This window comes from Chamaea fasciata, unplaced genomic scaffold (assembly GCF_029207755.1).
Source record: "Chamaea fasciata isolate MVZ Bird 193981 ecotype frontalis unplaced genomic scaffold, bChaFas1.0.hap1 SCAF_3, whole genome shotgun sequence".
NCBI classification, from domain to species: Eukaryota; Metazoa; Chordata; class Aves; order Passeriformes; family Sylviidae; genus Chamaea; species Chamaea fasciata.
Window position 1 is genome coordinate 98,803,313 of NW_027094088.1, and position 25,607 is coordinate 98,828,919.

Below are 25,607 nucleotides of genomic sequence, written 5' to 3' on the forward strand. Positions count from 1 at the left end.
GCCTTTCAGTGAGAGACACAAAACTCACACACACTAATAAAAGTGTTACTGCAAAGTAATGAGGCGCCATGTGTCAGCTGACTCACAAGTCACCCCCTGGATACTCAGTCTGGGTTTGTGGCCAATGCAAAGCAGTTCAAATTAACTCTGCCCTCTTTAGAAGAGGGGAGTTGGAGTTGTTCAGTTTGGTTTATCAAGAAATAAGCTGGGAAATTCATGTCTTTGTACAAGAATGCTTAAAAGGAGGAAAGCCCGAGTACCAAATAGTTCCTTAACTACTGAAAAATTGGAATAATAATAGCTGTAGATGCAATTAGCTGGTGTCCTAAAACACAACAGAAGCAGGGAATTCTCTGAACTGTTGAGTCTTGATAACAAGTCTAAACAACTTCCAGAAAGTTTACCCAAGCACAGGTCTTTAGTTTCATAAAGAGACGAGCTGAGGCAAATGCACACTGTCAAGCAAAAAGGCCTTGCTGTTTGATTGGGATGGCAATTTTTTGAATCTATCTCAGTTAAAGATAGATCAGATAGCACTGCAAACATCCAATGTAAACTGCTGTACAAAATAGAATCTGTAGAATTCAAAGACTCATTGAGTGATGGTACTGTCTGTCTTGTTTTCAACTGGGATAGAGTTTATCTTCTTCTTTTCAGATGGCAGTCCTGTGTTTGGAATTTAGTATGAGAATAATGTTGATACCACACCAATTTAGTTGTTGCCAAATAGTGTTTAAATCAAGGACTTTCCATTTTCCCATGCTCCGCCTGTAAGGAGGTGCACAAGAAGCCAGGAGGATGCATAACTGGGACGGCTGATGTGACCAGGCCAAATGGATATTCTGAACCAGTGAATGTTATGTTCAGCATATAAACTGGGGTTGGCTGGGGGCATCAACCAAGCTGGGATAGGACAGCTACTGGTCAATGGCTGGTGAGCATTGTCTTGTGTACCACTTGTTTATCTTCAGTTTTAGTCCTTTCTCTCTCTCCTTCTCAACAAAATTACTATTATAATCAGTATTATTTTTTTTTATTTTATTTTGTTTCCATTATTTAACTGTTCTTAGCTCAACCCACAAGTTTTTCGTTATTGTTTGATTTTCCTCCCCACTGGGCAGAGCAGCAGTGATGAGTGTCTGTGTGGTACTTCATTGCTTTGTACTGGGCTGGAGTTAAACCATGACGCCATCTCAGTTGTATACACTCCAATATCAAACTGTGGATGCAACCACTAGAGGTTGCATTATTATGTTGCAGATTTGCACTATATCCGATAGAAGAGTTGCTGCAGAAAGTCAAAGTCTAGTAGAATTTGCCTTTCAGACCCCAAGTTTTTCATCCCCTTCAAAATACCAAAATAAATATGCCACATTGGAAGATAGGGTAGGCAGTTTAAGAATGCTAGTGTTTGCTAAGTTTGGGTAACAGCGTGGTAAGTGTTGCCTTAAAGGTACCACCATCAGCTGATGCAAAAATGAAGATGTAAGATCACAGACTTCTAGCAAGAATGAATAATTATATCCAGCTATATTTATTTATTTATTATGTGATGTACAAATAAAGACAGGAATTTTCATGCATTAGTAGCAGAACAATGTATAGCTTCACATGTTGTAGTAACTGATCATGCATGGGTATTAACAAGGTGAGTGGCAAAGAAGTTAAAAGCAAAACAACAGCGGTGACTTTCATTGGAGAAAATAAGAAATGATTAGGATAGAAAAACTACTAAGAGTTAAAAATGAAAAGAACATGCATGGAAAGAATAGTCTCTGTTCACTCATCTGATTTACTACAACCAGTAAAATAAATATGGTTTACAAGCTTTATTATTTATGCTAAAGGGTCTAGCTAGAATTGCAAAGGGCAGTAACATCTGGAAAGGCCTACAGTTATTTATTAGGAGATTTTACAAACGGCAGCAAAAGAGTACCTGCTTACTCATCTGAATTCCCTGAAGAGTTTTAAAACAGAGTAATAAAGAATCACTTATAGAAAGCTAATAACTGTATCACCAGAGGGAAGTGAAAGAGCCACAGGAGAGTTTCCGGGCCAAAATACAGACTTCTGATAAGCTTTCTGCAGGAATCAACTAGAAGTCCTAAGGGCTTTGAGGGCAAAAGAAACCACTGCCATGGGTCACATCCCCGGATTGCCAAGGCAAGCAGCACCATCCTCGTTCAGCGACACCTCGCCAGCGTCCCTTCTCCTGCATCAGACACAAACGCCACAGCTCGGGCTGAGATTCACCCTTTTTGCCTTGAGTAATCCCTGCGGTTTTATATTGAAGAAAAAAAGCACCTCCTCCGATAGCTTTTATTCCTCGAGTACAGAAAAAGCTTTCTAAGAATTTAGATTTAAACGTTACTTAGCCTAAAAGTATTTTTGCACGGACCTCTTGGGAACGACAGCATTTCTCTTTAGCTCTCTCGAAACGAGACAGCGAAGTCGTAAAACAGATTAAACTGTTGAAACCTAAATTACGAGCTGTGAGAGAAGAGACTGTCCCCGCACCTGCGGGCAGTCCCGGAGAGGACAGTGCGGAGACCTGTCCTGCGGGCTTCAACCTGTTCCCCCTCGCACCAGGCAGGCGCTGCGCCTCACCTTCCCCTGCCCTTGGGTTTTTGTTGTTAAACACTACCCGAACCACACGGCTGGATTCGTCCTGCCTGTCGCTGGGATTACCCGGCCGGCGCCTGCCACCTCCTCTCCCCTCGGGGCTCGGGGAGGACGGACTGAGGGAGGGAAAGAGGGAGGGGGCCGCCATCTTCTCAGGGCGGGCGCCGGTGGCGAGCGCGCGGCAGCAGGTCCGCTCCGGGGGCGGCAGGGGGGTCGCGCGGCCGCGCCCCCGCCCCGCCAGCGTGTGAGGAGCGAGGGAGGAAAGCGAGAGGGAGACAGCGAACGGGAGGGCGGGGTGTGGAGGCAGCTCCCGCGGCTGGGCGTGTGCCCGGCCCCCGGTGCTGCGTGACCGCGCGGGAGGAGCAGGAGGAGGAGTGTGGGTGCGGGGAATTTCCTTGTGTGGCGGCGGAGGAACAACACCGCTCCAGACGGCGGGGTGCGAGGAGGGCGCTGCCGCCGCCGCCGGTTGCCGAGCGATGTGAGGGGGAGCCCCCCCCTGCGCCCTCCCCTCCCTGCCCCTGGAGCCGCCTGCTTTCCCCCTCCCTCCCCTCGCTCATCCCCGCCCCGCCATGCCGGACCAGATCTCCGTGTCGGAATTCGTGTCCGAGACCAATGAGGATTACAAGTCACCCACCGCCTCCAACTTCACCACCCGGATGGCCCAGTGCAGGAACACGGTGGCGGCCATCGAGGAGGTGAGCCCGGGCGGGGGGCGCGGGGCGCGCAGCCCTCTCTGGCCTGGCTGCAGAGAACAAGGCGCTACCGGCGCTGGCTCCTGCCGCTCCCTCTCCCGCCCGGCCCCGAGCAGCGCCCTCGGCTGCCGCTCGGAGGAAATGGGGCGCGCCTGAGTGGAGAGGGGAAAGAAAAGGAGCGGGGGAAGGGCCGGGGCGCCGCTCCCCCGGCCCGCGGGGCTCACGCTCCGCCCGCCCCTCAGCGCACGGCGGGGCAGGGTCGCCCGAGCCGTCGCTTCTCGCTCCTCCTGACGCCCGAGGAGCCCCGATCCGGGCGGTTCCGCCCGCTTTCCTAGTAACTGGGGGGTGGAACTTGAACTCTGCAGTCTCCTCCGTCAGCCCCTTCCTTCCCAGCGACACCTGAACCGCCTTGGCCTCTCCAGCTGCCGTGTGCGGCTTCGGCTTTCCCTGTTTGTCCTTTCCTTGAGTGTGTGTCTGCCTGCCTCCGGGCACAGGTGGGATTTAATCCGCTTTCCAGTTCCCGCACACAGAAATTTAAGCGCACTTCCCCGGGCCACACGGTTTAAGGCAGCCTTTCCCGAGGATCCGCTCCCTCAGGGCCGTGCCCGCCCTTCGGCGTGCGGGGTCCCGAGCCTTGCCTCCTCCGGGACAGGCGGGCTGCGGTGCCTGGCGGGAGCCGCTTTTGTCTCGCCAAGAGCCGGGTGTTTCTCTGTCTTTAAAGATACTCGGAACGCGCCGTTGAACCTGATGGTGAGAGCCCACCGTCCCTCCCACGGCGGATGTCTGCCAGCACTCGGGAGAGGGAGGCTCTTTTCCCTCCTGTTTCAAATCAGAGGGAAATCTGGGACAGGTCTGAACACAGTGAGAGCACATTCCATATCGCAGTCATACACGCTCAATGAAATGAGAAGCGTCTGTGTATCCTGACTCCTCTAGCAGCTTCTCTGAGGTAACTTCTAGGAGGGGGGAGCCTTACTTGTGCTGCAGATTAATTTGCTCCATCTACCTGTTACATCAGTTCTTACAGTGTGTGTTTAGTTGATTTGTGTTGCAGTAAGCGTATATTTTTAAAACAGCCTCTTCAGCAAAAAGAATCTTGTCAGTTGTTGATGTCCTTTCTTACAAAAGAACTGCCACTAGCAATGGATTATTAACGTGTCTTAAGTGAACAAAACCCAGGTTAGGTGTTTAAACACCCTTTTCAGGATTTTCCTGTTTTGCCAGTTCCCAAAACCACTAAAGCAAGGAGCTGAATTCAAAATAATCTTGCTCCTGAGATAATTTTCTGCCCTGCAAGCTTGCACTTAAATGCCTGGATTTAATTATGCTTTATTAACCCGATAGTCTTAAGATCAACAATTCTGTAACAAAGACAACCTCTTCCTGAATATTTATAGTAATGAATAATTTTAATTGTGAGGTAGAAATGCTTAATAATTGAATAATACAGGATCGAAGTTGATATAAGTATTTGGGTCAAAGGAAGTTTTGTGAGATTTAGAGATTTTTATTAGAGTTCAAAAAAAATAGTTTTTTTCTGTAAGTCTAATTTAGTAGATTGGTGTTTGATTTTTTAATGAAACTCAATCAGAACATTGAATCTTTCTTTGTATCTGCATATTTCTGATATTAGATGCTGTCTGCTAGCTTAGTACAAAATTATCTTTAGTAATAATGATGATAAAGAATGAGCCTTGTAACGTTTGCTAGGCAGGAGGTGAGAGATTGCAGAGACTGGCAGTAGTTGTTAATAGTATTGATCTCTCTGGCACTTCTGGAAAAATATCAGCAGTTCCTGTCTGTTTGTGCTGCTGTCTGAAAGCATGCGTGGAACTGACTGCTGAATCTTTTTCTCTATAATTTGTCAAGAACAACAAATATATTTTCATAGTTTCAAAATGGTGAATTTTTTTTTCAGGCTTAGACTTCTTTGGTTTGGAAATACTCAAGTCCTTTAGCATGACGTGTCTGGTTTTTCAGGTTAAATGTGATTCTTGGATAAAAAGCTTCCTATAAATTGTGTAATAGAGAAGTCAGGGCTCAGCACCTTTTTTTCTGGGAGGCTGGACAAGTAGTTCATCAACTTGTTGTGAACTAAAGCCTATCAAAGAATGTATCTAAAAATGTTCAGAGAGTTCAAAGAACCTGTGTGTTTCCAGTGGCACTGGTAGTGTGCAGCCTTGGATTCCAGAGCACTCTGCTCTCTTGCAGCAGGCACTGTAGTTCTGAGGAATGGCAAGTCTGGCTACCTGTGACTGAGGGAATGTGTCACTTTAAAGCACTTAATGGGTGAGTTGAAACTGGCTGACTGCTGACTTTGTGTATGCATTAGTTTGAACAGATGACTGTAAGACCGAGTTTATTAACTGAAGACACATTTTTGCTTCCCAGGATATTGTATACATTTATTAAATCAACAAATTAAGTGGTTAATACTGATACTTAGAGGATGTCTCTTTACTGCTACTCCCAGAAAATCTGGTTCTGGAATGGGGTATTCCCCTGCCTGCATGAAGGTAGCTCTGGCCTCGCAAGCCTGGTGCTCCCTTGGGAGCCGTGCAGGAGCCCAGGAGGGGGAAGCTGCTGTGACTGAGCTCAGCTGTCCACAAACACAGATATGTCTTCACATCCCACTGGGATGTCTTTTGCACTTAACATTGCTGGCTACCAGTTTTGTAACTCTGTCTTTGTTAATTAACATGTATCTAATAGTGGCTTGAAAGTTTAGTTAATGAAGCTTTCTGTGGTGGAGTGGAAGAGGCTTGTTAAGTGAGGAAATCAGTAAGATGTTGGGCAATTAAAAATGTATCATTTATCTGTGCATCTTTGTGGGCAGAGTTATTGCCTTAAAACTGAACTTGGATTGATTGACCTCTGTCAGTTTCACAATATGGTTGATTCTTAGTGTCAGTTGAAAATCCTTTCAGTTTTAGTGCTTTATGTGATTATATACACTGATTATAGACCATGGATCAGGGCTTTTGAGATCACCAGAAACACCTGCATTGCAGTTTGGGAGCTGGTGCCTGTTCAAACACTTGCAGAAAGAGCATCTGATTCTTTACTGAATCTGTTTCTTTGCTCTCAGTAGTGGAAAAGGGATTAGGAAAGGCGTGCTTGTGGAACACAAAGTGATTTCAAAGGAAAAGGAATCATATAATTTCTGCATTGTTCTTGGATTAGGATGTTGCTTAGCAAAATGTTGGGAATATTTCGCTTCTTCTGAAACAAAATATGTCCCAGGTCCTTACAGGTTACTGTTTAATCTTTACATGTGTGATGGTGACTAAGATTAAATAAGTTTTAATTGACAGAGTGCAGAGCATGGTCACATGATTGGGGGAGGAGTTGCTTGAAATCAGTAATCTACTCTGACAACTGCAGCCTTTTTAATTGTCTGTTTCTATTAAAGGTCACAGGATCTAAAAGTTTGTGGTGACCGTTCTTAAATTATGAATGCTTTAAAATCTGGTTTCAGTACTACTGTTGCTTAGAACACACACTTCTGTCTTTTATATGCTGGAAGCAAAATAAAATAGTCCCTAAATTGTAATGAAATTTGCAAAGGGTTTCTAGTAACTGTGATCATTTTAAAGATTTTTAGAAATTAGTTTAAAGAGTAATTGAATGACTAGAATCTAATCGTGCCACTGTTTTTTTGAAGCATGAGTTAAGTTTTACAATAAAGAGTGGAAGTTTTCTGTTTGGACTGTTTATTGAGGGCAAGTGCTGGACAGGTAAGTAGGATAGGGAGCAATTTTGCAGGCTAATGTGTAAACAGAGAGTAGCAGATAGTCCCTGTGCTGAGGACATTTCCATCTAAGTCAGGACTGAGGTACAAAATTTACCCACCTACCTAAACTTCCCTGCATGCCCAGATTTCCCTGTGAAGGGAGGAGAATGGAAACACTGAGAGAAGTTTAGTAGGTTACTGGAACACCTCCACAGCACAGTGGCAGCTGCCACTGGAATAAATGTGTTCTAAAAAGTAGAGAGGACCAACATGTGGTGGAAATATTTCAAGTGTACAACCAAAAGAAACAGTGCAGTGGTACCAAAGATGGTTTTAGTACTGTGGATAGAAATAGGTTTCAGTTGCTTACAGTCTGTTTAAAAAACACTCAAGGAGTTTTTGTAAAAGCTGAGGAATTAATGTTAAAGGCATAATTTGTAATTTCAGGTCTCTACTTGCCTTTTTTTTTAATAGGTCCCATTCCATGATGCTTATACCTCAATAATTCTGTTATTTTACACTTCAAGAGATTTTTTTAAAATTATCAATCGTACAAATGCAGCATGTCATTTCTGTATCAAAGCCTTTTCTTCCTCACTGTCATTTATAATGCAATTTTCTATCAGAAGTGGCAACATCTTCTTGCCACCCAAGGCAATCCACAGTTTTCAGCTGGCTTGGAGTGGTGTAAGGGATCAATATTTATTGAATTTGATTCCCTCTTGCGTGGTACAATTCTGTAATGTTCTCTTCTGCATTTTGGTTCTGCGAAGCTGACAAGGGGGAGATGTAACAGCTTGGCAGGGTGGGGGAATGTGGTGATGGATACATGGATACACCTGTATATTTACTTTTTGCTGGCTACATTTACAGGACTGGATTCTGTTTTCCTATAGTTGATGAATGTGCCTCGCATTTCAAAGTTACATGAACAGGCTGTTCCTGTATAGTTTGAGAAGCAGTAGGAAGTGTCATGTACTTTAGTGCATTTTGAGAAATTTACTACGGTTTCTTGTATATTTCTTTTTAATAAAACTTATCTTTATACCCACTATAGTGTGCTCTTTAGTAGATCATTTTTGCACACTTTTCTTACCTCATTACTAAATACACTTCCATAAATACGTGTTGTTTAAAACTTTTTTTGTGTTCCACTTCTGCTTCCTTTCTGGAACCATGATTCTCTGTCATCAGAATCCAAAGAGGTTTCTGGAAAAGTCATTATAACACAAAAGGCATGATGATTTCAAAAGGAGCGTGGGAATTGTTTTCTTTTTGAAAGGAATATAGAGGATGAAAATTGCAGAAATACAGGAGCTAAACAGTGTGTCTTCAGCTGGAGCTTTGTGCATATTTTCAAATAGACAGTTTAAACCTTAAACCTTTAATGTCAACATGCAGTCAGTTAAAACAATGTCAAACCACAAAAAAAGATTTCTGTACACCTTACCTGAATGCATTTGGTGATGAATCTGCTTCACATTAACAAATGCTCCCGTTCCTCCTAGGAAGATGAATGAAAAATACAGATTTATAAAGAAAAATGTATATCTTTCTGAAGTATTTTACTAATTGGGGGGTTTGTGTTTTGAGTTTTTCATAACGTTGCTGCGTTTTTCAGAACCATCTTATCTGAATCTAGTGTACTTCATGCTGATGCTAGAAGAGGGTAATGTAGAAAGTGACTACTTCTGCTTAGGTTTAACCCACCTTCACTTCCTCTTCTTACCTTCATGTTGTTCTCTGTGTACCATAACATGCAGCAATGTTAGGTAAAGATGAAGCCTTTATTCTGAAAGGCATTGCAAAGTCACAGGACAAAAACCTGATCCCTGCTCCAGAGTTCTTACATGACAGTCCACATGTCAAGTGGATCTGGCTGATGAGTACAGGTGAAGAAATGCAAGAAAACTTGGTGCACCTGACTAGTGTAGTGTGTTAGTAGCTGAATCACTGTGAAGTGCTTTCTTTTTATTCATTTGCACTGGAGTAGTGGTTATTAAACACTTAGTTCAGCTCTTAAATACACTATTTTTTTATAATTTCCACCTTCCCTATGTGTGAGTATGTGTATGTATTACATAGAGCCATTCCCTGTGTGAACTCCAGCACTGCACCTGCTGAACCTCACTCTTGACAGCCCATATGATCTGTATTTCCACTTAAAGCTCCACAAAAGTCTGGCCTAGCCTTGTTTAGGCTGACTCTTCCCTCTCTTGTCTTGAGTATCAAGCTTCTCTCTGCTTTCAAAATGTTTACAGTCTCCTTATCTTTCTTAATTTCTTGAAGCTCCTTTGCTACTGCTCTTGCTGCTGCTTTGTCCTAATTCTGTGGAGGTCCCTGCCTTGGCCCAGCCCTGTCCAAGGTACTGGAGCAATGGCTGGAGCTCAGGTGGGCTTCATGCTGAAATGAAATTCCTCTCATGGGTGGGCCAGTGGCAAGAGCCTTCACTTGTTCTCAGCCCTTGCTGTCTCTAGTAATGGTATAGTCAGGCATCTGTCATGGCAAGCCAAGATGCTGACTGTTATGCAGAAGCTGGAGCGGCTAATGTGGCAATCACTGGTTTAAAGGAAAAAATCAAGTTGTGGAAAAAAGTGAAATGTTTATATCTATCTGTCTGTCTGTCTGTCTATCTGGGGAAAAAGTCATTAAACTGAGAGCTGGTGAGTTCAATAGAACCAAAGAGTTCATGTAATAAAGCCTGAAAAATGTTCATTAAATATCCCAGGAAAGGGGAAAATTAGGAGAAAATCTACAGACTTGAAACACCCCAGGAAGAATGTCACAAATTATCTGAGCCTGTTAGACATGTGAAGAAAAAGCCAGGTATTCAGAGGAAAGTTTTGTATTAAAGAATAGGTGTAAAGATACAATACAAATTTGCAAAAATCAAGTTTCTTTAGGAGTGACAGGAGGCAGTAAAGAAAATAAAAACACTCTTAACCACAAAGAATTGCAAGGAGAAAAAGAAGACATAATATGCTGTCAGAACATAGTAGTATTAAGGATAATGTAGTTATTGCCAAATCTGAACAAGTGCTGCTGCAGTTTTTGAGCTCAGAGTGTGGGAGAAGGTCGAATGGGTGGCAGGAATAGAGATGCAAGTAAGCAAGGCAATAAACAAAATTGTGAGCTTAAAGCACTCCGTTTGTTGGGAGTTATTTCCCAGGATCCTAAAGAACTAAGATGGTAACTAGCAAATACTTCTGACAAACCCTCTGAAGACCAGCATATCTGATGTAGCACAGAGGGTTAAAAAGGCCGGGATGGAAAGAAGAGGAGAAATATTTACATCTTAAAAAAATACTGCAATGAATGCAGAAGTGCAGACCATGACTGTTAAGTTGAGGAGAGGTGTTCTTACTCAAAGATTCCAAGTATTCGTGGATGAGGGGCAAGCAAGTACTGGTCCCCTCCTGCTTCCAGAAATGCTTGAAAAACACTCTAAACTTGCATTTACGGCAATTACGACTGCTATTCAAGAAACCAGTGCTTTCACAGTTGTAGCACAGTCAAATGTGCAAGAGGTTCACATTAGGAGAAATTGTGTGTCTCCTTGTTTACTCTTTCAGCAGTGCTGGAAGCTGCTTCTGGGAAAACAGAATTACTGAGAATCATTCTTGTAAAGCTGTACAAGGTGGTTATGCCAGGGTTTCATATTGCATTAAAATCTTTCCTTTGGTCCATTTTAACTGAGACAGATTTTTTTTTTTCCTTAACCCAACTGGAAAATGTAGTTCTAGTTATGGAACAAGCAGAAGTTTGAAGTTTGTTTATATTAACTTTACTGCAAACTGAGGGCAGGACCTTTTCTCTGTTTTTTGGTAGCCTTTTCCCCACACAGTCTCACGTTTGTTAGTATGAAGTTTAAGCTGCTCTGTATGCAAAATGCTTCCTGTATAGCTGCTGTTGGTGGGGACAGAGACATCAGCTCGAAGAGTTTTAGTATTAGAGGTGAGATTTTTCTGTGATTAAGGTGACCACAAGCTTCTTTTGTTTAGAGTAAATCTGGACTTCTTTTCTGAAATTTCCATCAATCCAGGGATTAAGTGGTCAAGTACATTTGGCTGAGAAGCAACAAAAAATGGTAACACAAGAAAGGGAAGACTCAAAAAGTAATGGGCACCTGAAATGTTTAATGGAGATGAGTCAAATGGGAAGAACAAGAAAAGAAAATTGGAATTGAAAACAAATTGAGAGAGTTATCCAGAAGCAGAAGAACTGTGAAGGCATATGAGGAATTGAAAGGTCAGGAATTGCCACTTGGGAAGAAGCATTAAGGAGGGGATAAGGAAATGCATAAAAAGTGTCTGAGGAAGTTCTGAGGAGCTGAAATTGACAGGAACTGCAGAGGAAGAGGGAGTGTGGCAGTGTTCACACAGGAAGTAGGATGAAAACAGGCCTGAGCACGTGGGGGCAGGGCTGATATGAAAGGGTTCGGTGTAGAAAGGAGACGGGCAGGAATATAGGGAAGGGGTGGTGGTGGAGCACAGGGAATAATGGTGATCTCCTGGCTATGTCCTATTGTGTAGTTTAGGAGTGGAAGGAGAGTTCTGTATGTTCCCCGGAAAATGGGATGTAATACTAAGAATTATGCAGACTTTATGAGATATTATACGTATCTAAATTTTATTTGGAAAGAGAAAATAATTTTAATCCTTACAGAGGAGAATTTATTGATGGAGGAACTGAGGTACAGTATTGTTACTGAACAGGCTTTTCTTATGAGCAATGATGCTTTGCAGGAAATTAGCTTGGGTGGTGTAATTCAGTACGTTTCAATTTGTTTTCAAGTGAGTAGGTGTTGGACAGAATTTGAAAAATTTGCTCCTTTGTGTGTGTGAACTCGGCGTCACAAAAATATTTACTGTGTAAGTGACATGCTGTGCAGTGAAGTGACTTTCTGTGGAGTATATTCTTTAAGAGGTGGCTGTAAAAGTTAACATGAAAGAAGCTATAGTAGAAAATCTAGCATCTGACTTGTTAAAGTAAGAAGAAATAGAGAACTGAGAGAGAAGGCTGCAAGTCTGCTCCTAGTTGTCTTAGAGCAGTGTGGTGTTCAGAACCATCTGCTGTTTGTGGACCCCTCAGCCAACCCTGATTAAAGATCAGATTATCAATGTAGTTGTAGCCTGAAATGTATAATTCTGTCTAGGCATTATGCTAAGTATGAGTATAGATAAATCAAAACAGCTGAAGTGATTAGAGCTGAACAAATTACTTTCACATCCCTAAAGCTTTGTACTAGATGTAAAAAGCATAGAGGAAGGGAAAATGGTACTGAAGGGATGCGGATGTTCTTACGGATTATTTCCTCATGTTTTATGATTTCTGTTCATTGTTAGTGAAAGATTTCTTTCCTAGAACATGCAATTTCAAGGAAACTTAGGCTTTATTCTATGGAAGTAAACTCAGAAGCAAATGCATTTAGTAATCATTTTAAGCCCCTCCAATCAAACAGGATTACTGTTTGCCTATTGCAATAGGAGTAGAAATTTCCTCAGCATTTGCAAACACAGAACCCCTGCTCCATAGTCACATGCAAAACATGCAGTATGGAGTTTTGCAAAGTGCGTGGTTTTAATAATTTGTGTGTTTTCCAGCATTGTAGGTGTGTGTTACACAAGAATAGAAAAAATGCCAGCAGAGTCCTCCTACACTCTGAGCTCTGTGTAGACTAGATGCTAATTGTGCTGATGAGAACAGCATTGAAGTAGTAAATCTTTTGTAAGCTGCTTTTTGTTTGGTTTCATTCATTCTTCTCCTTAGTTTGCTCTCTTCTGTTGCTTAAATGGTCTGGATGTAGATGACAAGTTTTTATACAAGTATTTCCAGCCCAGTGTGTGGTAGGGATGGAGTGGCCACGTTTGCCAGTGCCTTCCCTTCCCCAGGGCATAGGGATGTGGCACTGATGTGATGTGGGGACACACACACGGTGTTTAGTTCCATATAGATTCAGGCATTTGTCTCTTCTGCTTCAATCAGTTGATTCAGTAGCTCTTTCCTATTTCATTTAAGAACAACAGAAGTTCTGATAGGCCTGGACTTGCTTCTCTGCTCTAAATTGCTTCAATTTTAAATGCAGGAGTTCTTTGTCTTAGCTGATGTTTTCTCTTAGGTAACAGCTGTGTGTGAGTTTACCTTCCTAATGCTTCATTGATGATACAGGGAACTACCATTTGCTCAATTTTATAGAAAACTTCCATGACATGAACTCTGTCGTTATTTTGGCCAAGTCCACTCTGGGGATAAAGCTTTTATTTTTGCAGCAATATTATGTAAATAAGTATTTATATATCTACTGTTTGGTGCACTAATAATTGCATCACTTAAGAGTCATTTACACTTTGAGGCAGCTGTCTCTAGTGACAGGAATGTCTGAACTGTTAATTTTAGTTATACTTACAGCTGCTGAAATTCCAGTGGAATTTAAGGTCATTACTTTCAAGATTGTAGTAGTGTCCTGTGATTTCTGTGTTGAGCACCTAAAATGAATGGTAGTTCAGATGCATTCTTTCATTTAAGTGTATTGATACTGAGACCATGCAGAGATTTTCAAAGGTACAGTGAATTACAGAGAAGCTGGAGTGAAAATCACAGGCTGAAGTTTGGAAGCAACTATAGAACAGAAATATTTTTATCATGTTTCAAGAGAAAATAAGTTTTCTCATTTGACACTGGCTTTTATGTATAATAACACACCATTAGTATTATAGGTAGATGCTGTTAATAAATTTCTACCCTGATGATAGAGAGATGGTGTCCAATATGCTGCTTTACCTCTGATGAACCTTGTTTTGACAGCTGGTTCTGTGTGTCCCCAGGAATTGTTGGTTCATTTGAGGTGATTTGTCTTACTGTCCTGAAGTCCCCTCTAGATACCTCTGCCATTCTTTGTTGTGAGAATATGGTGTCCTAAGAGCTTCTGGTGTATTATAAACTAGATAAAGTTTGTGTGCCTTCTATTCCCTTTCAGAAGAGATACCTTGTGTGTGTCTGCCAGAGGTGTTTGTGACACCAATTCATTATTTATTTCTGTTAAGAAGATCTCAGATTCCTGTCCAGACTGAAGTTTGGTTTTGCTATGTTGTTGTAGACTCTTTTCTTTTCTAGGCTAATTTCTTCTCTCTAGAATTATTGGATACCTAAAGAAGAAAAAGTCAAAGGAGTGTTGGATGGGGTGGGCTGCATCAGTTTATGGTATCCACCTGATCTGTGCACCCACTGCAGAGGTTCTCATTTTCAGCATAGAGTAAATGCAACATACATAGGGAGAAACAAAACTGTTCAGGTTTTCATTGTTTTATAGGGATTGTGACAGGAGTGTCTGCCTGGTTCAAGTAGAGGTTTTGAAGTCTACAAATTCCAAATTAGACCACTAACATGGGAACTTTTGAATATCTGAAAGTGTTTTGATTTGTTAATTGCTCCCATAAATAACTAAAAATTCTCTTGTCAGAAAGTTTATCACATGCAGAATAAAAGAGCATTATGTTCTGCAAAGATTAATTCTTGTTGCCTCTGATGGTGTCTAAAAAGATTTAATACCGGGGAAAAGAGTTATTGAATTAAAAAATCTGCAAAAGGAAAATCCCATCAGCCAGCTCATCATATGCTGTAGAGTGATAGAGGGTGAGGATCAGCCTCTTCCAACAGCTGGACTCTGAACCATGACTGGCTTTGATGGATGATGGCAGCAGACAGAAATGCAAAAACATGAAGCTAAAAAAAGTCTCTTTTTTTAGAGAGGAGCAGAGAATTCTGACACGGGTTAAGGGTTGGTAAATGTTACTCGTCCATTTAAGACAATCATCACTGGAACTTTAATCCTGTTGCCTATGTTACTTATTTTACATGGTGATATATCTTAGGATGTTGAAGAATGTAATATTAAATAAATGGAGATGGATATCAGGAATTGGCTACTACAGCTGAAAGAATAAATAGCAATTAAATATTAAATAAGGGTGTTTTATTTACATACCCTCTGTTTATAAATGAGCAACTGTAAAGAGTAAGTGCATCATCTATTACATTACTTATGAGATCTGTTTTTAAAGTCCTGTCATCTTGTCTTTGAGAGTAGATAGCTGCAGTGTTGGAGAAGGAAAATATCTTAGTGTAAAAATTGGTTAATGCCGGAGGTGGATGTGTTCTGGAGAAATAGTTGGCATAAGCAGCTTCCACTCTTTCTCTAAGGATGAGATTTCATTTCACAAATATGATTGATGTCTGTTTCCCAGTTAAGTATGTGTTGCATTTCTAACTCTTTGTTGTGAGGGAAGCCTGTGGCAATCAATTAATACACAGGTACTACACCTGTTTTGTTTAGTGTGAAACAGTCTCATTTAGTGACTTGTATTGATAATGTAACCTCTTGTATCTCTGAACCTCTGATTTGGTATTTCTCTTCTGATAGAGGGAGACTGTTTGTCGCCTTGATTTTTTCAGCCTTCTGATGCTTTACATTTCTGTACTGGAGTTTCTCACCATTCTAACATAAAGAGTGATGTTTTGTAAACTGCATTCCTTCCTGGGGGAAGGACAAATTGATGGACTTCTTGGTTGACCAGTGGGGTCAAAGAGGTGTCAACCTCATCCTCCAATCCCTGATCAAACTCCAAAACCTATTTAAACCCTAATCCCAAATAAACTTCCTTCTTTCTCATTCTCACAACTGGTGTGAGTGTGGTGTCTTCGTGTCCGTCTGCGGACAGTCTGATAGAGAATTCTGGTTTTTAGGCATCCCTTCGTTGTTTTAATAAACGCATTGTACAAAGTCATCATGCTCAGGTCTGGTTTTATACACACCATAGAGCAGTGCCAAATTCTCCCATCATTTACCTTTGCAGCAGAATTACCTTGCACTTGCAAGTATTAATTTCCCAGAGCACAGTGATACTGCTTTTTGCCACCATGCATTTCCTTAGCTCAACAGTTTACTACATTCTTCTGCCAAATACAACCGTGCTTGTTTAAACAGATTGCCTTGGCATTGGGCCCACAAGAACCACGAACCCAGATGCTGGAGAAAGAATATTTTTGTGGGGAGGGACCTTTCAGAGATGATTCTGCATAAACTGTCATTTTTTTGCAGGTTTGTCTCTGAACCTTCAGTGTCTTTAGCTGACAAGTCTCACACCAAAGAGCTCATTTATATAAATTAACTGTCATAGCTACTGCAGTTTTTCACATGCACACTCCAAATCAAGTATTTGCCCCACATTAAAATTGGGAGGTTTTTTTTAATTACTGTTGTTCTACAATACATTCAGAAGCTACAAAGCCTTGCCCCAGACCATACCTGTAAGGGTTTTTTCCACCCTTTGTATCAGTCCCTCTGTGAATGTGCAAGGTGATCAGTGGAAAGAAACTGGAGAGGATTGAGAAAAGAAACTAATACATTGAAGGAGGAAATGACATAACAGTGGAGAATGGAAAGATGATTCTGGAGAGGGATAACATAATTTAGGAAGTTTTTTTACCACCCTCTGTAACGGAAAAGTGGATTGAAGCCAGCAGTGTTGACAGTTCATTTCTAGTAGAAAAATAACAAACTGAGACAGAATGTCTGTGGATATCTCTGATCTTTTGAGTCAGCAAGGATTAATTACAGTAAATATCAGATTGCCTGTAAAGATACACCAGAAAAGTCAAACTATTGTCCTTCCTGGATACAAGTATAAAAAACTTGCTGTTGTTGATTTTTAAACAAGACCAGTCCAGTGAAGCACAAGAGCCTTGTCTTGTTCTGCTGTTGCTACAGTAACTACTTGATTGCCTCTCTTTTCCTTAACTGACCAAGTTTTTTCTTGTGCCCTTTTGGTTTTGGGAAGGATATTCCTGTGTGTGTTCAGCATCTGCAGCAGCCTCTGGCATTATCTGAAGTACTGGAATGGATGAAGTGCAGGATTCATGGCTGTTGAGTAGCCTGATGTTTTAAAGCAAATTGCTAAAATTAAGCATGAGATCTGTTTTGTTAGAGATAATGTTAAGAGAACTGTGCATAGTAGATCAAATATCAGTGTGTTAATATTTTTTTGTATATTTGTCAGTTAGATGTTCAGGATAGGGAAGAACATGTAAGTTCCTGGCTCCAGGATAATTTTTCTAATGACATGACAATTTATTTCCCAAAATTTTGTTACTGCTTTAACAATACTTCCAAGCATTTGTTGTTGTTGTTCCAATGGACTCTTTATTTTACAAAATGGTAACCTTGAGACTTTCCTCAAATTCAGATCCAGTTGTATGAATACTTTCAGCAAAATCCCATCAAAATAGCTGATAATGTGAAATAGTTACTTTTACACTTTCCAAAAGGAAGCTGCTGTGGGTAAGAAGGAAGGAATGTGTTAGAGATATTGAACTGTTTTAAATAAGAAATAAAGGTGATGGCTGACTCCTTCCTCTTCCTCTGTCACTACTTCTCATGGTATGCTGGCAGGGTTAGTCTTTTTCTTTCCCTTGTCTGGAATGAGAAAATTTGAGCTTCTTGTTTCTCTCGAGAATAGCCTGTTGGGCTCTGGAGTGTTTATGGTTGAGAGTATCTCAGTCTTTTGTTTTTAAACTCATTGCTGGAAAAGGAGAGATTATCCTGGGGAAGGATGTGTGCGTGCTTTTCCTTGCTTACTGCCCCCAACATCTGCTCTTGGCTGCTCCTGATAGAGGATATCAGGTTAAATGCAGTGTTGATCTGAGCCAGTGTGGCTGTTTTTCTATTCCTTCACAGAGAATTAATTATTTTGTGGGCCACAAAGAAAACAGACACTAGTGTGAGGACACTTGTGTGGAGATAAAGAGCCAGACTTCTGCTGTACATTTGGCACAAAAGGTGCTTAATGAACGGCTAGAGCCTGAGGACTCTCCACTCATGCTGCTACTGCCCTGCTTTTCCCTGTACCCTTTGGCTCTGGAAAAGGTGCCAAAATCATCTCTGGGATGTTCAATTTCTGAGTTTCTGTCTTCCTGCTTTTTTTCCTCCCTCAGTTAAATGTGCTAATAATAGGACAGTTTGTTTCTCCTCTCTCCACTGGAAAGAGCAAATAAAACATTCATCTTTTCTGCCAATCATCTATAGTGCACAGATCTGTTTAGACAGTATAGAGTTGGGGATTGATGCTAATCTTTTTCTTTTCTGTTTTTTTTTTGGGGGGGAAGCAGCACAATAAATGTTAAAAAATTGTAGACCTTACTGGGCTTAAATCTTTCTAGGCAATGTGAAACAGACTTAAACAGAACTATTATTATTATTATTATTATTATTATTATTATTATTATTATTACTATTACTATTATTATTATTTAGATTGAGGTATACAGAGTAGGATGTAGAATAACATTTCAGGATGTTTCAGTAGTCTCAGACTGATTTCTTCCCGGTAAGATGGGTTTGGTTCTAATTAGTTGACACATTTTACTGTTCAAAGTAGAAACCTTTGAAGCAGCAAAAATGGAAATTGGCCTTTGGCAAGTGAAACTGGACCTTGTTCCTACATGTGGAAAAAAGCTTTGCTACTTATCACTGGTAGCTTGAGTCCTCTGTCTTGTGTTCCTTTAAAAATCCACTTTTTTTTTTGATATGCTTGTTCCCTTCCTTAGTATACTTCTGACTATAAAGTAATTTACCTTAAAAATGTTTTCATCAGATTGTCATCAGAAATCTCATGGCTGCAAATGAACAGAAGACATAAATACTGTATTTGGAAAAAAGATTGCACAGACAAGGACACACTCAAGAAGGGGACTTCTAAGTTTCTGTTTCAATTCATGTGCATAACACCACTTCCACAATAATGTGACTTTTTATGTACTGTAGTGAAGTTTTTTTTCCCCCTTAAGTCAAAGCTATATTTACTGGTTTTAGCAATAGAGAAGTTTGAATGCTCATCAGTAGAACCTGAGTGGGACCATGAAAATTATTTATATGGCCTTGTAGACTCAGTTGTGTTGAAACAAATGCTAAAATAAGCAGTCTTACAATAGAGTTTTTTGAGACAAAACTAGAAACTTTACATGAGAGTACAAAATGATCCCACCATGTGAAATACATGGTGAGTTTTCTTCTTGTTCAGGATTTTACTGGATATTTTAAGTGAATAGAAAGAAATGCTATTATATGCAACATCTGAAGCCATTTTAAAATTCCTTGCTTCTGAAACTACTGAGAATGCACCAAGAAGTTGAATTAGGGTGCATTTTGATGCATTTGTGTGCATTGGTATAGTATGAGTATATTCAGGAAACAAACACAAGCTTAGAAATTTGAACTATAATGAAGCTACAGCTGGATTTAAAACTGATTTCCCAGTGCTAAGATGTGGACAAAGAAAAGGACAAGGAAATATGAAGAACAACACTAAAGACAAGGAGCTGACATTTTCAAGTTTTGTACTGAAATGACTCCTTTGAAACACTAGATGTGAATAAACACCAATGCTGTTCAATTAAACAAGGGCAAAGTCCTCCTCTCTATTTTTTGGTCTGTAAGCAAGACTGAAATGCAGTATTAAAGATGCAAAGCTTTTCAGTATTTTGCCCATTGGTTGTAGGCACACACAGGTAGTCTTAAATGTCACACACTGTGAGAAGATTGCACCGAGGGAGGGAGGAATAGACAAAACTTCCTACAAGAGCAAGTGTAGTTTTCTTACTACTGTTGGAAACATAGTAATTGTATTTCATAAATATATCCAGGTCCCTCTTCAAATGGCTAGATATTTGTTTTCCTTTGTTTCCTGTTTTGAAAGCTTTCCAGAACTGATTTTTCCCCCCAATTTCTAGTCACAGTTTGTTAAGGTTCAGGTACAGCTTTGCACTGACACAACTGAAAAGATGGGCAGGGGATGAAGACAGGACCCCAAAAAGCCTGACCTGTACAATTAAGGTTTTAGGTTTTGCTTGTTGTGTTGTCCTTGATACTGTCAGTGGGGTATTTTCCCCATGGTCCTTTGGAATTTTTCCGTGGACCATCTGTGTGAAATGGGGCAGTGCTTGAGTTGGCACTGGTGTATTAGGGGCAGTAGCTGCCATTTCTGTTGGGTTCTGGTTATGCTGTGCCTTGTGGATTTGTTCCTCTGCTGCCTGATCCTGCTGAAAGTGGAAGTTGGTTGAGAGTAGTTTCAAACCAAAATGATGACTTTAGTTGAAGAAGAGGGTTTGAGGTTTTTTCCTTACTGGGAGTTTGTGCTTTCTGACTGAGGCAGTCTTGGGTGAGAGGATTTTATGAATTCACAGACCTGTCTGGATCCCTGACCATGGCAATACAATTAATCCCATGCATTTAATCTTCCAACATTCCTCTTCCTTAATAATTCTCTCCCCCAAACTAAGGTGCAGAGATTTAGTATTTTCTCAGCTGCACACACAAATCTAAGACTTAGCTGAGAATTGAATCTGTGAGTTTGAAGTCTCTGGCTGTCAGCCTTCTCTTTGGACTGTTGTCTGTGTTGCTTGTATTTGGAGACATTCCTTTCACTTGGGCTCCAAGAGGGTGATTGCCCTTTGATGCAGTCATCAATGAAATTATTCCTCGGTAGTCAGTTGATCTGAGGTTGCTTTTCTGGGGTTATTTTTAGAAATCACCAAATATACAATAAGGGAATTCAGTTCATGTACTTCCAAACAGGTGACTAATCTAACCTTGGAGATCACACCGATACAGACTTGTTTTCGTAGATGGAATTCAAGTTGCTGAAGAGGGTGAACAGATCTGGCATGGCTTTTATGGGCTTGCTTAGATTGTTTTACTTTCCCCTTCCTCTGTACTTCAGAATTCCAGGTGAAAAGGTCTCTGCACTTCTCCTGCTAATATGTTTCAGATGTGAGCTATAATGATCCTGGAGGTAAAACCTCCAATGGATATAGCAGTACCATGATGCTGTAACCATTAATGTTAAGGCGTTGTCTAAATTGGTTGGTTTCCTTAGAATGATGTGAAGATTTTGTTCAGCTATTGGGGTCTAAATAGATTCAGTTTAAGAATACTCCCAGAATCAGGGGGCTTAATATTTCTTTTTGCATTCACTATGTTAAAATAATTGGATAGATTCCTAGGGGCTGGCTTTTCCACATTGTGTCTCTTACACAAAAGATTAACAATAAAACAATGGTAGGTCAGATGCATAACTGTTGCAATTCATTGAAATGTTATGAATGAAAACTGGAAGTAATTTTGTGGGTTTTCTTTGCTTTATCATATATCATGCTGAACAGCTCTTGGTATAATACAATTTGTAGTGTTCAGTATTGTTCTTCAGTGGGGTCTAAAGACACCACCATCTCTGGAAACTGTATTTTCTTCAAGTTTCACAATTTTGTAATTAATTAGTATAACCATAATTCTGCTTCTCCCTTCTGGAACAATTTTACATTTTTAGTCTACTCATATTTCACTTCAGTAAGCAAAATGGTTGCCTGCTTTTACTTCTTTCTTTGAAACTAATTGATTTTAAGTGCTTGAGTGTTCTGGGCCAGATTTAAACTTGAATTTTATATAGTGTTGGGGAAAGCTTAGCCTAGTGTTAAACTGTGTGAAAGATATTTGAGAGATATGCAATTTATTTTGCTCAGCACAGCAGTTAGAAAGTTCACGTAGTTGAGAATGCAATTAACTAAATTATCCAGGAAAACTGAAATTAAATTCCATTTTCAATATTCTGCCTAAGGAAGTGATATTGCTCGTTTCTCCAGCAATCTCAGAACATATGATGGGTGAAAACTGTTTTAAGCTCCTTTAATAATTTAGCATGGAAAGACGATACTGTGTGAATTGTTTCCTGCTGAGTTTACCTGACGCTGGTCACCAGCCAAAGATGGAGGAGGTGTATTTTTGGGCAAGGGGTCAGAATAGGTTGTATGGATGGGGGTGGAAGCAAATGGCAAGTAATTTATTAATTATGGAAATAACGTTAACTATGTAATAGTTGTAACTACAGCAGGCTTCCAGGGCAGAAATTTGCCAAAGAACAATCCACTATTATGTTTTTCTCTTTTTTTTAGGCTTTGGATGTTGACCGAACTGTTCTCTATAAAATGAAGAAATCTGTCAAAGCCATAAACTTATCTGGTCTGGGTAAGTACATAATTCCTGTTAGTTCATATTGGCGAAATTGGAAGATTTAAGCAGTCAGATGTCATACTGAATCAGAAAGAGTCCTACTGGTAACTCTGAGAAGAGAAATATGTACATTTTAAATGGCAATCTTGACCTAGCTGTTTGATCATGACTTCAGTAACGATGAGATGTTGTGTGGTAGCTAAACCTCTCTTGCTGCCATACTGGTACCAAGTGGTGAAGCTCTCTTCTTTCCACTGGGTGTAGGCTGCCTGCTCCTTCTGTCATGCCTGCTGCTTGGCAGATCCCTAGATGAGTTTTTAAGCTTGTAAAAGCTGCATATGCAGTGAGATCAATTTAATTGGGATTAGGTGAGCACCTGAAATGGTAGGGCCATGTGTATCTTCAAAAGATGAGGGTGTGGGGGGCTGAAATTATCCCCCTTTGGCAGCAGTGAGAAGCTGCATTGGCTCTACTTCTCTGTGAAACCTCAATCTCCCTGGTGGCTTCCACTTACGTATGTTGAGGACTTCATGACAAGAGGGAGCTGATGAGCTGCAGCTTTTTACTGTCATGATGTAAAAAACCAGATACTTTTCTTACAATGCTGTATAAAATACAAAGAACTATTGCTGTATGCATTTTTAAATGTGTGCCAATCTCTTAGAGTTGTGTATGTTGATCTTCTTTGAAAAAAATAACTGAAGCTTTTGTTTTTGTGGATCAGCAGCATTTTGTGAATAAGAAACAGCATTTGTTTTTGTGGATAAGAAATGGCATTTGGTTGGCTTTTGTTCTCACTGTGCAGTTCATAGCAATTAGAGCTAACAAAACCTATATTAAATACAAAATAGATAGGCCTGTCAATCTTGGAGAGCCACCAATATCTGACAGAACTTGTGGCCATGGTGGTGTTCAGACAAGGTTAGAGCAAGAACTGCTGTTGTGGTATAATTCATCCTGGCTGATTGAAGGGAAGTTCCTTGTCGAATGTAATAAAGCTGTTATCTTTGCATTGTGGAGGGTCCAGTTTAAGATTCATCAGGAGCTGTTTCATTGATTTGGCATCCTTTCTTCTCTTCTTTTTCTTGATTGGCTGGGTGTTTTTGGCTGTTGAGTTTTTTTAAATTGTATTCTAGAGTGCTAGACTATGCCTCATAATCGGGGTTCCTGTTAGAACATGGTAGCAAGAGTCTTTGGGTAAAGTCAGTACCTTGCCCACATTTTAAATTTGTGCTGCCCACCCAATCTTGACAAGAAAGGTTTGGAGGCATTTATGTTCCACCAACAGAAATATCACTAACCAAGCCACTTGTCAGCCCCTGGAGTTTCTTTTGGCTAAACAAACCCCATGGTCCTACACTAAGAAGAGTACAGTGACTGAATTTTTAGTATAGATTCCCTAAATAGTTAATATACATGTTTTGTCTTTCTTTTTTAATGTGTGAGTTAACAAACCATTATTAAGGATTACATAGTGACTCCCAATTTGTACCTAGCTTGGGTTTTTACTTAAAGAAAGCTTCTAAACCCTCAAAACTGGATCAAGTTTCTTATTTTGATGGATTTCATAGTTTTTGTTTGTGGAGAAACTTTTAAAATTTGTCAGGGATACACCATAGAACAGGAAGAGTATTTTGGAGGGTTCCATGAGAAAGGTAGTTTTTTGTTTTCTTCAGAATCATGTGGGGAGTACCAGCTCAGTTAATAGTACTTCTGCAATAAACTACCATCAGCATTCTGTGGAATGTCTCAGAATCCAGAAGAACAGTCCCTGGGATGCTGGGGAATAGAAGACTCCTGGGGATGCCAGGTGGAATGGGTGCTGTACTTGTTTCCTAAGGTAAAAACTCAACATGGCTCAGCTACTGGTTGCACATCTAACCATAACACTTAAAGGAAGCAGCCTTTTCACCTTGCAGGGGCAGCTTTCTCTTTTTGCTGGAGGAGTTGTGGCCTGACCTCTTCTCTCACTGTGTTCATGTAAGCTAAGCTGCATACAGGAAGCAGCAAGAATGCAGAAAGCGGTGTGGAAATAATTCACCTTACATTTGGTAGATGTGAGATCTAAAGGAGCTGTGACCTGCCACATCCTCGTTTTTGCTGCCTGTGCCAGTTCCCTGAAAGCTTGTTCAGGTGTATATATGTCACACAATAGAATTAGTTGACCATCCTTACCTCATCCTACAGCAAAAATTTTGCTAAGTACTCAGCCCTTGCTGTTGATGCTGAGGAAAATAAATAACTTTCAGTGATAGTACTCACTTTTTAAATGTGATAGCTATCTGCAGACTATAGGCTGCAAGTTCAAGTGCTCGAGTTACAGACTTGTAGAATTCATGCTGTTTGTGTAATTTTCATTCTTTGTGTACATTATGTTAGTCTTTATTTGAATGGTGTTATACCACTTCGGCAGAGGGGTTTTGTTTCATATAGTGGAAATCAGAGAAAATTTGTTGCTATTTGAGAAACAAAGTTCTTGAATGGCTGTCCAGAGAGGACGCATGAACAGACAGGCTTGTTTTTAGTCTGGAGCATGATAAGTTTATTGAATGGGTTGTATAACTAATTCACTGAAATTTGGGAAAGGACATAGTATCAAAAATCCTTTGACTATTAATGTGTTGATGTGTGCAAATGGGCTTGAAATGAAACTGAATCATTGCTTGTTTGAACAGATTAATCCTCTCTAAATAATCTTCAGGGTTTATGCTAGTCTCATGTAATGACCAAGATAGTCTTTGTCCTTATTAATGCATAATTTGTTTTCTAGATTGTGGAGTTTGTTTTTGTTTGTTTGTTTCCCCCTGACTTCCTTTGTAGCTTTAGAAATTGTCTCTACAGCTAGAGTAAGAAATAGGCAGTGTTAACTTTTTCAGGTGGCAACTTGGTGTGCTTTGTCTACATGCTCAAGCTTGACATGGTCCCTAAACTTGGGTTCAGAAAAACTTTCTGTTTTATTCCACAGATCAAATTGGCTTTTGCCAAAGGGACTTTTTATGCCTGTCTATACAGGCAATTAACCTGGTGACCTAGGAGTAAATCACTTGGGCAAAGTAGTTAAGACTGAAGCCTCTCAAATTTCCTTTATATTTGAATCAGGGGAATTTATTTTATGCCTAGATTTCCTCTCATGTCCTGGGCTGAATGACCTCCCAACATGTGCAACTCAAAGCTTTCTGAATGTTGATTTTAGGTGTGTGCTGGATGAATTGTCCTGGTATAGCCCAGGACCACTGGACTTTAAGGGCAGAGCTTCTGGTTTTGTTGTCTCAGAAAGGAATCTGGTTGTCATGCAGAACACCTTTCAGAACTGAACTGGCCTGTGGTAAATGCAGATTGCTTGGGTTTGCTTCAGATCCCCACTGCTGCCCTGAACCAGAGAACTAACATGGATATGGTTTTGCCCTCCTCTGTAATGTGGTTTATAGTCCTTTTCTCTAGGATGACCCAAGAGTGTTTGGTCTATTGCCTTCTATTTTAGAGATCCAAGACTTTGCCAGCA

General features: G+C 40.5%; 1 protein-coding gene across 6 annotated transcripts in view; it reads left to right on the plus strand.

Annotated features, from left to right (window-relative positions):
* Nucleotides 1–3,025: 3,025 nt before the first annotated feature.
* Nucleotides 3,026–25,607, plus strand: part of ASAP2 (ArfGAP with SH3 domain, ankyrin repeat and PH domain 2) — an 84,931-nt gene continuing 62,349 nt past the window's right edge. For 3 of the 6 annotated variants that reach the window (XM_066179897.1, XM_066179899.1, XM_066179900.1), the window contains exons 1-2: nucleotides 3,027–3,317; nucleotides 22,048–22,120. In XM_066179897.1, coding sequence (XP_066035994.1) covers nucleotides 3,192–3,317; nucleotides 22,048–22,120 — 199 coding nt within the window. In that variant the 5' untranslated portion in view covers nucleotides 3,027–3,191. Of the gene's footprint in view, nucleotides 3,318–22,047; nucleotides 22,121–25,607 lie in introns of all 6 variants that reach the window. The other 3 variants (XM_066179895.1, XM_066179896.1, XM_066179901.1) reach the window with 2 other exon arrangements.